The sequence below is a fragment of the Typopeltis vanoorti genome, chromosome 2 (genome assembly GCF_054136105.1).
Source record: "Typopeltis vanoorti isolate ZY-2024b chromosome 2, IOZ_Tvanoo_1.0, whole genome shotgun sequence".
Lineage (NCBI taxonomy): Eukaryota > Metazoa > Arthropoda > Arachnida > Uropygi > Thelyphonidae > Typopeltis > Typopeltis vanoorti.
This window is the reverse complement of record NC_143550.1, coordinates 59,801,903-59,817,281: the sequence shown is the minus strand read 5'-3', so window position 1 is coordinate 59,817,281 and position 15,379 is coordinate 59,801,903. Positions and strand designations below refer to the sequence as shown.

At 34.0% G+C, this 15,379-nt stretch overlaps 1 protein-coding gene across 1 annotated transcript in view; it reads right to left on the bottom strand.

Annotated features, from left to right (window-relative positions):
* The window catches only part of LOC150109068 (TGF-beta-activated kinase 1 and MAP3K7-binding protein 1-like), a 133,076-nt gene that overhangs the window by 45,640 nt on the left and 72,057 nt on the right, over positions 1-15,379 (bottom strand). Inside the window, exons 5-6 of the mRNA XM_090405299.1 lie at positions 8,803-9,028; positions 1,150-1,285 (exon numbers count right to left, since the gene is read on the bottom strand). Coding sequence (XP_090261425.1) covers positions 1,150-1,285; positions 8,803-9,028 — 362 coding nt within the window. The remainder of the gene's footprint in view (positions 1-1,149; positions 1,286-8,802; positions 9,029-15,379) is intronic.

The window sequence follows — 15,379 nt, the reverse complement described above, 5'->3', positions numbered from 1 at the left end:
CTCTAGCACTAGAATCTGATCTCCAGAACCACTCCATCATCATCTGCTGATTAATGTTAGCCTACCTTCTGTTTATGTTCTGTTTGTTTGAATTAAAAGAAAGAGCACAATAGTTTCTGTAACTTATTATTACAATACAGGGATATTATTATTATTACTGTATATGCGCTGTTCATCAGGGATCCAAGTTACATACAGATCCGACCTAAAGACGTTCACAGGAATGTATCTCATCCATAACCTGGGGACTGCCTGTATAATAATATCCATTTTTTGTTAACTGAATTTTTTAATAGCAAGATTAGGCAAAACAATTTTTTATCCTGTAGTACATTATGCTAAAATAGCTCTTGGTTCAACTGTTGTGAACAGTCTTATGATACAAGAATGCTATCAGAACACATTTTTTATGTCTTGGCTGGAATCATTTCCTTATTTGTTACTATATTATTTATTTATTTACATTCATATAACTTAGTTTAGTTTTAATAATTTTGACAGGTTTTATTTCAAGCTTTTTTGCTATGTTGATCATAATAAGCTATGATCAACTATGATGTAATGTGATGAGAGTATCTAATTCTCTTAATCAGAAAACTTTATAACAACTAAGAAGCTTCAAATAACAATATTTGGAGAAAAAAGTGTATTCAAGGTGTATATTGTTCCTATCTTTTTAATGTTTATACTGAATGTTATGTGATTAGCTGATTTAGATAAAGATACAGAAGGAATTAAGACTGGGAGTAAAGAATAAATAATTTGAGATATGCATATGGTACAAATCCTCATGACAAACTAAAGATCAGGATTCTATTAGTTAAAAAGGGAAAGTATGAAAAAGCTAGGCTTAATTTAAGTGTAAGTAAAGCAAAAGTGATGGCTTCTGGCAATTTAGATGGATTTATGATCAAGGAAGATAAAACAGAGGTGACTGAAAGTTATGATTTACTTCCAGAATAAGAAATGGTCAATGTGAAAATAAAATTGAAAGAAGGATAAGTTATGGTTAAAAAATAAATAAATAAGAGTTTATATAACCCTTATTTAATCCTTAATCCACTCAATACTGTACAAAAGGTTTCCAACCCTTGATATTAAAAAATGACATTAATATTCTCATGACAAAACAATGATAACACATCCTACATTTGTAGTGCCAGTTGCCTCTTCTAGTGATCTATATAATCCATTAGACATCAGAAGTAAAAAACGGCAAGAATCATCAATTGTGATGCCTCCATGAATTTCAGGTTCAGCTATAACTGGTTCTGCTTTGGCTTTACTAAAAATAAAAAATCATACAGTTTATAAAGTAGTTCATTCAAATATACTGTTTAATGCTAACATCACACTGTGTAACTATACACAGTACATATATGAAAGAATTTTTTTATCACAAATCTCAAAACATTTAGCAAACTGAATGTGATAAAGAGGCTATTTTTTATTTTATTTTATTTTATTTTTTTCGGCGACGTAAATTAAGTTAAGGGGATAATAAATCCCTCATTATTTTAAAGCCGGATACGAAACTCTGAGATCGAAATCTAAGAGTTATATGCCGAAGAACTATTGGCGAGTCCAAGCATAAGTCATCACCTGGGTAGTACAACACTAGGGCAACTCGTTGCAAAGGTGGAGCAAGATCCATCACTATCCTTAATATTTTCTCATAATGTAAAACGCAGCTCCTAGGAGATGTATTACTGTTTTACATTATGAGGAGAGGTCACTACCCAGACCAGTTTCGACCTCTTAGATTTCGATCTCCAAGTTTCGTATCTGGCTTTAAAATAATGAGGGATTTATTATCCCCTTAACTTAGCAAACTGAATATTTTTGGCTGTCATCATCCCTATAACTTTCCATTATATAAATGTAATATTACTGCAGACTAACATGTACTAAAGTATAAAAAATAGAAAAAAGCAGATGAATTTTTAAATACTTGGAAATGCAGGTTAACTGAGAGGGAGTAAAACAGCAGTAAATTAAGGGAAACAAAAGTTCTGGGCACATGGAAAAATAAGAATTCAAATATTGTAACAAAAATCAGTATATTATTCTTTCATGATACCTCCAAGGAGTCCCAAGGCTCACGAGTGAAGGCACCTATTCAACAACTCTCCATCTCCACCAATTATGCCAAACCACCATCATCATCTACACCAATGCCATCTACTGCATACCACCACCACTAGTATTTTTTGTCTGTAAATTGCATGTGTTCTGAAGGGCCAAATTTGTCTGTATGTGGGATGAAAAACCATTTACAGGAAAAAGAATCCATATGAGATTGGCTAACTCGCCTTCAATTGAAAAACTCCAATATAAAGATCCTCTCGTCATGACAAGAATCATACTTAGGCCTTTTCCAATCGAAGGGAATGACGAATGACATACTGCGTTGTTCTTTTATTGTGCTATGAAGGTGCTTATATATATATATACATATACATACACACACCCTCTGTCCAAAAAGAAACCGAACTTTTCGAAAATAGAAGGAACTAGTGGCACCACTTGTATCTTTCTGTTGTCGAAAGCGGCAACCTTCATAAGTGTTGTATCAACTGTTTATGACATTTGTTTCATTATATATCTTGGCACTATAAGCCGAGTTATAGTGCCAAGAGTGACAGTATGTTTTGACGAACAGTCGGAAAATGAGTTTCAAACAGAGAGTTGAGATTGACTTTTGTGTTAAACTTTATAAATGTTTTACCGAAATGCATCAAATGCTTCAAAAAGCATATGGTGATGATTGCTTATCCCTTACTCAAGTTTACGAGTAGTTTAAGCAATTTCAAAGTGCTTGCAAGACGCTCGAGGACGATGAAAAACCGGGCTGAGCGAAGTTAGCATCCAAAAAGTGTGTGATTTCATCAAAGAAAAGCAAAATCATCCATGAGATTGATTGAAGATGAATTGGGGATTCCAAAAGTAACTGTGCACAACATTTTGACTGAGAATTTAGGCCTTCGTAAATTGAATTCACGATTTGTTCCCCACAAGTTGACTGACGACTAAAGTATGTATCGAATTAAACACTGCAAAGACCTCATTAAAACCGCTCATAAGGACTCAAACTTCCTTGAAACGATCATTACTGGTGACGAAATGCAGTTTTTGAGTATAAGTCCAAGTGGTGAGTGGAGACCATCAGAAGAGGGACATCCGAAAAAAAGTCACTTGGAGAAGTCAAAAGTAAAGACAATGCTGATTTGTTTCTACGATTCCAAGGGCATTATCAACAAAAAATTTGTTCCACCTGGCCAAACGGTCGATGGTGAGTTTTATCTCGAAGTTTTGAAGTGATTGATAGTGAGAATTCGTCTCGTATGGCATGAATATCGTGATCGACCGTTCGTCAAAACACACTGTCACTCTTGGCACTATAACTCAGTTTCTAATGAAAAAAAGTCATAAACAGTTGACACAACACTAATGAAGGTTGCCGCTTTCGACAACAGAAAGATACAAGTGGTGCCACTAGTTCCTTCTATTTTCGAAAAGTTCGGTTTCTTTTTGGACAGAGGGTGTATATACATATAAAAGGCCAGTTTTTAACTTGGGCAAATCTGAAAGAACAGTTGACCAAGAATATACTTAGTCTAGCCATACTGTTACAACTTGAGCAGCTCATAAGATGTTATACCCTGATAAGTTAAGAATGTTAAATTTCCACTTATCGTGGTATAACGAGCAAAGAAGTAAAAACCCTGGAAAATAACTAAGTAAACATGCTTGTTTCTAAGTAGGTATCATTGTGAAATTTAGAAAATATTGAATACATTAATTTAAGAAGAAAGTGATAATTAATCAGCTCAAGGAGGATTTTATAATAAAAAAAAAGGGAATTTAGATAAATATGTATAAAGCAAAGTTGCCAGAGATAAAGTGTAAATTAAGAGAGTTATGGTTTTGTGTTGATATTAAATTCAATGTAAGAATAACTTGTAAAAGAAAAATAAAAATGAGCTCGAAGTTCGGGGGGTGGGGGAGCAGTCTGTTGCCCCAAGCGGTTGCGTGCTTGGCACGTGGAGTAAACAAGCAGGAGAGAACGGACGTCATGAGGTCATGCGACAAGAAATCGAGGTGCCGGATGAACAGCGAAGTTTTGTTTTTTTTCCAATAGGGTGAACATATAAAAGGGTTAGGAACCCCCCGACACACTCTCTTGGTTTTTTTCCATCATGTGGAGTTCTCAGATTTCCTCAAGTAGTGAAGGTTTAGCCTGGTGCTGGTTCGGGGATGGCCGAATGGGTACACCATGAGAAGGTGAGAATTGAACATTAGGTCAAAAGTCCCATTCGGTTCTCTGCATTCTTTAAAAGGCCATGTGGAGGTCTCCTCCCAGTTATACAGCTTTAATCATTAAGCACCCCCCCCCCCTCATATATTTTTATATGAGCCAAAAAAGCCTGTTCTAAATACCGAACAAGGAACATTTCTCGATCCACTTCAAGCCAACAATAAGCAAGGTGGTGAAATAAAATTCATGAAAGCAATGAACTTCATCTCCAACATAAAGTCATTTACAAACAAACTTTCATGCTTGTAGTAGGATTTGAACCCGTGACCAAGTTCTCATTCAGTTTGTGCAACAGCTCTAGTACTTCTCCCTTTTCGCATCTTTTTCTTAAGAATTTCTTGCTTAATAAAACTTTTATTCACTCCTACCCTATCAATTCGTGAAACACTAGGGACACATTATGGCTATTGCATCATTTAAGTATTTTTGAAATGATTCCTGTGAACTGCTTTTATCCTTCCCATCCAACAACCAATTTCAACCATGGTCAGAACCCAGCATACTCCTTAGCTGGTCATAATTTCCTACTTTGCAGTTCTGCATGTAACCTTTTCTGAATGGAACATTCATAAACTTAACCATTTCCCCAAGTCAGTAAGTACCACATGATCACTGTCACCAACACAAGGCAGAATAGTTACGTCATTAACTGAAACCCTCTCTGACACTATAATCAGATCTAATACTCTTTGACCTCAAGTTCCTTCTGTTCACATGATGCAACAGCTCAATAAATCTGTTTTCATTTTTCTCATGAGACTTCACTGCTACCTAATGAGCGTTCGAATAATTAGTGAATAATCATCATCTTGAACATCTGTCAAGTTCCCTGATGATTACTAATTTCACATCATCATCATCTTTATAAGTGGGAGCCAGACCCAGAAGGGATACCAAGATATCCCTTCTGGGTCTGGCTCCCACTGATGATCTCAAATGAAGTAATGCTAAAGTCATATGTTTCCCATATATAAGTAGTAAAAAGGTGTATCACCTTATTAAATTACTCGGGGATCAGTAATACGTGTTGAAAGTTTTCTATATATGAGTAGCCCAGTTGTAAAGATATTCCATGTGCAAACTTTGTTTGCTCACACTTGGATAACGGATTAAACCAAGAATATAATTTCTTGGCATCTTTAATTTATAGTACAAACAAGTGAAAAAACTTTCAAGATCTATCTCTGATAGAGTAATTTAATAATAAGATGATACACTTTTTCAGTACTTATATATGGGAGATATATGACACAGTACTTCAACTTTGTTATCCCTTCTGGATCAGGCTGCCATTGATGAGATCTCAAATAAAGGTCAAAACAGGTCTAGGTAGTGATCCTTCCCATAATGCATAGCAAAATTATACACACACTTTAGGGTGTATGCTTTGCATTATGGGATACTAAGGCAATTGATGTGGAGTCATTAGCCTCTATATAAAAGTAGCTGTCTTGAATATACTTCATGTGCAAATTTGGTTTGCTTATAATTGGATAAAGGATTAAGCCAAGAATATAATTTCTTGGCATCTTTAATTCATAGTATAACCAAGTGGGAAAAAAAAAAAAAAAAAAAAACTTGCAACAATGCCTATTAGGAATCCCACATTTGGAGAATGACCTGACAGCAGATCACATGTCAGGGCTTGGATTTTGAACTAACTATATTTATAAAGAAGAGAAGATGACGATAGGTCAGCATGAATTTGAAGATGCTAGTATTCACTTTTGGTAAACACAGTTGATCTCATCTCATTTTTCTTTCCCTTTCTTTTACTTAGCGGTGTCAAGGGTTTATTAATCATCGGACCTCAAACTGTTCACAGGATAAGGTGGTCAGCCCTACGTCCCGGTGTATCCTATGTCCGCAGTGGTGTTGAGTTCTCAAGGCCGGTTTGCCTACTTTGTAGGATGAAAAATTCCAGATAAACTGGGGAGAAAAATCCTACTGTCCATGCCCAAGACCGGCTAATTTGGCTATGGCTGAGGAAGATCCTTCAGTTTCTCATGTCTCTGACAGGAATCGAACCAAGGACACTCCTTCCCCAAGCATATGGTTGCAAAGCGCAGCCACTAAGCTAATCGCACGGACCATAGTTGATTATTAAGTATTTTAAATTAAAAGAGTTATCAAATTTTATTTAGTAGCTTACATACTTATACTGATGGTGTAATTCTCACATCAGCAAAATATACTAAAACAGTTCCACTCATTTGTACAGTGCCTGTACTTTTCCTTGGCATTTTATCATAAATCTTATTAGTGATGCAGAATGTTCTTATGATTTCTTTCAATGTCACCTTATTATTTTATTTGCCACCTTCATGGATTTTTTCAATGGGTAACTGGAAGATACAATACAGTATCCTCTCCAACTAGGAGAGGATGCTGTATTGTATCCTTCCTTATTGTATCTAAGGGAGTATTGTTACTGTATTTTATCTCCCTTAGTGTATCAGGAATTTTCCACGGTTCCCAAAGTCAGAACATAGGCCTACCTAACAGTTGAAATGTATGGTTGGTGCGATTAGGTTGGTTAAGTTTAAAAAATAAATGAAACACGTATTTCATATTCACAAACAATTTATGTAAAAAGTATTAAATAAGTACAGTTGACCTTTGAAGAACTCGGGTTTGAATATGCAGATCCACTTACATGCAGTTTTTTTTGAATAAATATATTTGAAATTTTTTTAGAGGTTTCTACAATTTGAAAAAAGTTGCAGACGAACTGGGTAACTTAGAAATATTGAAAAAAAAATTAAGAAAATGTTAGATATGTTATGAATACATAAAATATATGTAGATAGTAGTCTACATATAAAATATTCGTGTATATTTTATCATAAAATATACACGAATATTTTATAAAAAAAATTAAAATTTATCAAAACTTACACACACAAACACTTACAGACTGTATGCGGTCACAGTCGAGAGAAATGTAAACAAACTTAAAGATGCAGTATTAAATCATAACTGCATAAAATAACTGTTAATTAGTTAAATTAATTAATTAGCATAAAATAAAATTATAACGATTCATTCATTAGTGTACAGGCTAGGCTACCATAAAGCAATCATATTGCTGATTCTTCATTATCAATGTATAAATTGTTATACCTGTAAATAAATATAAATAATTTCTTTTTCACATTATCTTTTCATTTTTGATGTCTAGTGTTCATAATATGTATAACATCCACAGTGTTTTGTATCATATAAGAAAATATTGATGTAAGTACTGACAGACAGACGATTCATCTTGTAGACAGACAACGTAAACTTATATCAATAAATACAGTACAGTGCTGTAAATGTATTTTCACTTTCTTATGATTTTCTTAATAACATTTTCTTTTCTTTAGCTTACTTTATTGTAAGAATACAATATATAATACATATAACATACGAAACATGTGTTAATTGACTGTTTATGTTATCGGTAAAACTTCTGGTCAACAGTAGACTATTAGTAAAGTTTTTGGGGAGTCAAAAGTTATATGTGGATTTTTGAACAATGCACATGGCTCCACCTCATTGTTCATGGGTCAACTGTACATATTTTGAACAATCAAATGATTGAATAAATAAATCATAATTAGTGGGATGGGTGAGCCTGTTGTTCACTCAATCAAATCTTGGAATCAAACTGGACACAGCCATCCTCATTTCCTGTTCCACATTGATTTTCACATAAAGTTTGCTTTTTATCACAGCGACTGCTGAAAACCCAGCTTCACACAAATATTTCGCAGTGCCACAGGGCACTGCGGCCTATTGATTTAGAGGATACAGTATCCTCTCCAACTAGGAGAGTTTACAGTATTATACTACAAAATCCACTCATTATGAAATGTATTTCTGCCTCTTAATTACATGTGTTTACCTGTTTAATGGGAAGGAAAATACTCAGATTTCCAGGAGGAAATTATTTCATAAAGCAAAAAGAACAGTCTTTATTTGGCATGAAGACAACATGTTCTTCCCCAAGTTTCTCTTCTAAAATTTTTCTTTAGACCTTTTTGAGTCTCAAATATAATAATTATTATTATTGTTACTACAGTAACATCCATGGAATTAACAGACTCCAAAATTTTCAAGCCGACAATGCAAATTCTGTTTTGCAAGCTTGACTCGAATGATCCGTTCGAGACAGACTCGAAAGAGTATTTATAACTAAATATATATGAATAATTCTTCCAGTATCACTTTGAAACAAATACAATAGCAATATCTATAAGAAAAAAAAAAAATCTTTAGTGTGTAGAATTGTGTTATGGTTGTTTATTTATGAATGAAAATACTATTAGATGCAGGTCCTAATAAAATAGCAGAGTAGAGTATATTAAAAAATAATCTATTAAAGGATATAAGTATCTCTACATAAGCAGTGATGTAAAGTTATTAATTGCATCCAGACACAGCACATCTATTTTTACTTCTACTTTCAAGAAAATTAAAAATGTGTATGTAATAATTACCTGAGAACATCCAGGTCTTTATAACCTCCTTTAACAGTGTAGTTACCAATACAGCGTGTATTTTCTTGAGATCCAAGTTTATTTTCCTTAATTTTTTTTACATCTAGACCCAATTGATATAGCCTTAACAGTTCATCTTCATTAGTAAGATTGTGATCAGTACTCAACTGATGAACTTCAGGAATACCAAACTCATTTATCTGACACAAAAGAGCACGACTGTCACCTAATGTAAAAGTCCAACCATAACCATATGGATCTCAATTCAAAATGTAACTCAAATGAGTATTATATCTGATAAAAAGAATTTTAAAATACTCTATTATTTTGATTTGATTTCTGCTAACAGCTACTGAATCCTGTCATAAAAATATTTCAGTAATCTTGAATTACAAGTAAAAAATTTTAAGTAATATGTGTTGTAGTATTAGTAGTTTAATTTAATTTACATTCAAAGTATATCTTCATTCCTTCCAATAAATACATTAAAAATTCAAAAGTATCTTGGAATTTTTTTTTTTTCAGAAGTAAAGTATAAGCTAATTTTGATGATGCAAGAAAAGAAGTTACCAACTTCTTAAAATAATGCAACTTCATCAGACATGATCTCTTACACTTTAGAAACACAGGAGATTAATGGATACATGAGCTATGCTGTTTAGGAACATTATCACAGCAGTTGAGGCATCAGCATATTATACCCACTGATAACCATTTTCAAGGCAAACAAGAAGTAAAAGCAACTAGTTGCTCTTACTTCTAAGTTTACCTTGAGTAAAAAAGTACTTGCAAATGACGACTGGTGAGATATAAATATAATTTCTAAAATTATAACAAATTAACAATTTTACACAACCATTCTGATTTAAGGGCAGTTTGTAGAGTAAGACTTCTCTGCTTTCTTTAAACAGTCTTCCAGATAAGAAAGAGTTAGTAAGAACAAACCAGATCTTCTTTCAGCATACTCCATGACTAATGACATGATCAGAAAAATCCAATTTATGGATCCTGTTGACCATGTCACTTCAGGTAGCAAATGTAATCTCATGATGCTCATCTCATCATATCGCTGCAGATACGCTGTTCCATTCAAAATATAAGAAGCTGTTAGAATTTAAAATCTGATATACACCTGCAAAATCAGGGGTCCAGCTTAACCTCACCATTCCTATTCATCCATTCCTGGATTCTAATCCTCAACCAGCTTTTCAATACCTTAACCACCACAACTCCTGAGATACTAATTGCTCTATATAGTTTGTTATATATGTTTTGAAGCCTCCTTCATGTAAGAGGAACTATTTTGATCTCTTTCCATTCCCTTGGAATTTTACCAATTCTGAGACTTAAAATTAAACAGCTTGGTTTAGGAGCAATGCCATTTTTCTTGATTTCATGAGCTGATCTCCTGACAAATCCCATGGCTATTTTTGGCATTGAGATTTCTTAACATTTCCCATTTATCTACTTCTGTTCTCATGTGATTCCTATTACATCTGTCTCTGCATTATCTCAAATTCTATCACCTTTTCATCATTAGCATTCACCAATATTACAAGGTCTGATAAACACCTAGAACAAAAATGATAATAAATCAACTGATATAACCACAAGAAATAACATACTAGTAGCAGAGTTATGAAGGTAACTTATTATTATTATTATTAAGAAAGACCTCTGAGGAGTCAGGGACTCATCGAGGGAGGCCACATACTACATGCAGCAGCTATCATACTTATTCTTGAATTCGTTCACACTGCTTGCACTCACAATATCCAATGGCAATCCATTTCAATCACGCACCACCCTATGAGAGAAAAATCTAGTAGCCTTCATCCCCTTTTTAGCAGAATTCATTCTTAGGAAAGGACAAAAGGGCTTCCAAGGATGCCCTCTTGTCCTTTTCTCAACTTATAACTTATATTTTTATATCCTTGTATGTTCCTTTGTGGTTATATCAGTTGTTTTAATATCATTTTTGTTCTAGGTGTTTTTCAGAACTTTCCAGACCCCTCCCCCTCCCCATATGTACACCCATTGCAAAGATTAGAGCAGTACACAATAAAAATAAATAAAAAAATAACATTTTACAAGTAAAGAGAATAAATTTTTAAAAGCTGAACAATATGGTACACACAAATTAATTCTTTATAAGAAGTTACAAACTTCATGCAAGCTGAAGTTAGACAAGATCTGCCTGAGTGTATATGGCTCAGCCACATTAGGAAAAATTACATTCCTCTGTCAGGTAAATTGCTAGAATTCCAGAAGACATGTGGTAAGGCAGGTGTTACAGTGTCCACACATAGGTAGGTTATCTGCCCTCAGCAGATAATAATAACTGAGCAATCTCTGAGGATATACTGGATAGCAGAGGAAAATTATTGCTTGCATATGTTCTCTTTGACATCCCACATAAAGAATGGCAGGAGAGCAGATTGTGGAATGCAATAGGCAGACATCTGAAAGTAATGTTTCCATTATTAAGAAGAAAGATACTATTATAATCAAGGATATGCTCAACAATTCTGCATGATCCATTCGTATTGACCATCCCACAGAACATTGGATCCATTAAAGTTGCCCGTAAGAAGTATGAGGTGAGGTGGTTGCAATATAAGATTATCAAGGTCAATCTGAGTTAATTCAGAACCTGGTGATAAATAAATGAAACAAACATATAAAAAGAAATCTCATTGAGAAGCAGATGGATATAACTTAAAGTGTAATTTGGACACTGAAAAGTAGTTTCCCACAAAAATAGTGATTCCTTCATGACCAAATCCATGTCCTGTTCTGTCTTTATGAATAATTGTGAAATGTCTTAAGGTGGAGTCCCAAATTGATTTTAAATTTCTCACTCTCCTGCAGACAGAAACAGATATGTTTATGCTTCTGCAGAAGGATGTTGATATCATCCCTATTTTGGCAGAATCCATTACAGTTCTACTGTAAGAATTTTCCTATACCTTTGACTTTAAAGACTTATCTCGTTTCAGAGGGATTGAAAACTTATGTTTTCCTGGTTTGTGTTTGTCATCTGATTTTGGGAAATACAGACAGGGTCCATCTCTTCCTCCAGAAAAAAAATTTAACACATCATCAGATATGTCTTGGTCAGTAATTGCATTTACTTTAAAATTCAACTGATACTGAAGTAAAATTTTTTCTACTGAGTTGCCTGGAGGTTTTTTTTTTTTTATGTGGCGTTTCTGCCATGATTTTTTGACAAGTGGATTCTTGTTTCAGGGGTGAGATTGTAATAGTTCATGCATTTAATGTGCTACAAAGAGAATTATTTACAATCTCCAAGTACAGGTATGCTGAATATATGGATGGTGGGATAGGCATACTAGTTTGTGTCTCTTGATATTTTCTTAACTGTCACTTTCTCAGCATAAGAGACTTCAAGGTCAAGTGTTGTAATAACAAGCTTCTTCTCTGTGTCTTGATTCTTGATATGAGATGTTCTGATCAGTCCTGATTCTTTACAGTTAACATATTGAGGTTTTTTGTGGCACACAATCTATTATTATGCTCTTTAATAACACACTAAGCATGGGTGGTAGAGCCACAACTGGCAATTTGGACATATCCATGATTTAAAAATAAAACTATGAAAATTAGTCTTGTAAATCAGACACAATTATTCCGTTAAATAGATGTGTAACATCCTATGGTTTTTGTGAGACTAACATAACAGTTACTTATAAACCAAATAATTACTATGAAACAAATGTGTTGTTGCAAACTGATTGTTACTTACTCATGTATTACAATTATTTTATATTTTTGACAAAATATTAACAGAATGATCATAGAATGATTAATGTAGTTTCACATGCTAAAACTGAATGAGATGCTCGTTAAAAGATTCAAGGGTACCTGTGGGCCCAAGGTGATAGTGCAAATGAATGTATAATAATGCTAAAAGTATCCGGGACATTGGTGAAGAGTTTGTGTATTGGTTAGCTTAACGAGAATGGGGAACTGGACAATGACACTTATTTGTGCCTATGATCCCACAGAAGGTTCTACTAAGGTAGAAGTGGAAGAATTTTTTGATGCTTTAGAAAAAGCAACTGACACAATGAAAAAGGAAAAGTTGGTCCTTGTTAGGGATCTAAATAGCAGAGTAGGAAATGATTGTGAGACATACAAAAATATTTTGGGAAAATTTGGAGAAAAGAGCAAAGCTAATAATAATGGCAAATATCTGTTGGATTTCTGCTCAGGACATGGACTGGTTATTACTAACACCATGTTCCAACATAAAAATGCGCACAAATTCACATGGAGAGAAGAGGCTAGGAATAAGAAAAGTCTCATTGACTATGTTATTGTTGATAGTGATGTTTTCTCCCTGGTGCAGGACACCAGAGTGTACAGAGGATTTGAAATTGGAAGCGATCACTATTTAGTCTTGAGCAGGATAAAATTGAATTTCATATTGAAAAGAATAACAACATGTAAGAAAGTTTTAAAGCGAATAAAAGTTGAGCAGCTCTCAGATGTTAACTGTAGACTAAAATACAGAAAGATTATTGAAAAGAAAATGAAAGAGTTTGAGAACGGGAATCAAACCTTGGAGATTCAGTGGCAAACTCTGAAGAAAACATTGATTGATTCTGCCAGAGAGGCATGTGGTGAGGGGCTAGGACGTCTATAGACATCCAGCTAAATCTGGATACGATTCAGCCCACCTGTTGAAAGAACATGGATAAGAAGTGCAATTTGGCCGTGATGCCGTTTAGAAGGTGTGATAAACCTTCACGCTAAAGAGAACACTTAATCGGATTATCTCACATTGAGGTTTTTTGTGGCACACAATCTATTATCATGCTCTTTAATAACACACTAAGCATGGGTGGTAGAGCCACAACTGGCAATTTGGACATATCCATGATTTAAAAATAAAACTATGAAAATTAGTCTTGTAAATCAGACACAATTATTCCGTTAAATAGATGTGTAACATCCTATGGTTTTTGTGAGACTAACATAACAGTTACTTATAAACCAAATAATTACTATGAAACAAATGTGTTGTTGCAAACTGATTGTTACTTACTCATGTATTACAATTATTTTATATTTTTGACAAAATATTAACAGAATGATCATAGAATGATTAATGTAGTTTCACATGCTAAAACTGAATGAGATGCTCGTTAAAAGATTCAAGGGTACCTGTGGGCCCAAGGTGATAGTGCAAATGAATGTATAATAATGCTAAAAGTATCCGGGACATTGGTGAAGAGTTTGTGTATTGGTTAGCTTAACGAGAATGGGGAACTGGACAATGACACTTATTTGTGCCTATGATCCCACAGAAGGTTCTACTAAGGTAGAAGTGGAAGAATTTTTTGATGCTTTAGAAAAAGCAACTGACACAATGAAAAAGGAAAAGTTGGTCCTTGTTAGGGATCTAAATAGCAGAGTAGGAAATGATTGTGAGACATACAAAAATATTTTGGGAAAATTTGGAGAAAAGAGCAAAGCTAATAATAATGGCAAATATCTGTTGGATTTCTGCTCAGGACATGGACTGGTTATTACTAACACCATGTTCCAACATAAAAATGCGCACAAATTCACATGGAGAGAAGAGGCTAGGAATAAGAAAAGTCTCATTGACTATGTTATTGTTGATAGTGATGTTTTCTCCCTGGTGCAGGACACCAGAGTGTACAGAGGATTTGAAATTGGAAGCGATCACTATTTAGTCTTGAGCAGGATAAAATTGAATTTCATATTGAAAAGAATAACAACATGTAAGAAAGTTTTAAAGCGAATAAAAGTTGAGCAGCTCTCAGATGTTAACTGTAGACTAAAATACAGAAAGATTATTGAAAAGAAAATGAAAGAGTTTGAGAACGGGAATCAAACCTTGGAGATTCAGTGGCAAACTCTGAAGAAAACATTGATTGATTCTGCCAGAGAGGCATGTGGTGAGGGGCTAGGACGTCTATAGACATCCAGCTAAATCTGGATACGATTCAGCCCACCTGTTGAAAGAACATGGATAAGAAGTGCAATTTGGCCGTGATGCCGTTTAGAAGGTGTGATAAACCTTCACGCTAAAGAGAACACTTAATCGGATTATCTCACATTGAGGTTTTTTGTGGCACACAATCTATTATCATGCTCTTTAATAACACACTAAGCATGGGTGGTAGAGCCACAACTGGCAATTTGGACATATCCATGATTTAAAAATAAAACTATGAAAATTAGTCTTGTAAATCAGACACAATTATTCCGTTAAATAGATGTGTAACATCCTATGGTTTTTGTGAGACTAACATAACAGTTACTTATAAATCAAATAATTACTATGAAACAAATGTGTTGTTCCATAGTAATCATGTTGTTAAAAATAAATAAATAAATAAATAAAAATTCGGCCGATGTTCCAGATTATATTATTTTAATTTTTGTTCAAAATCATCGAAATCGAATAATACTTCACAGATTTCCTGAAGGACGCACTTGTTCGGCTTTGCTTTATAGAGAATAACATGAAATTCTTCAATCATATCACTAAATTTTTTTTCTTTATATAGTAATCTACTGT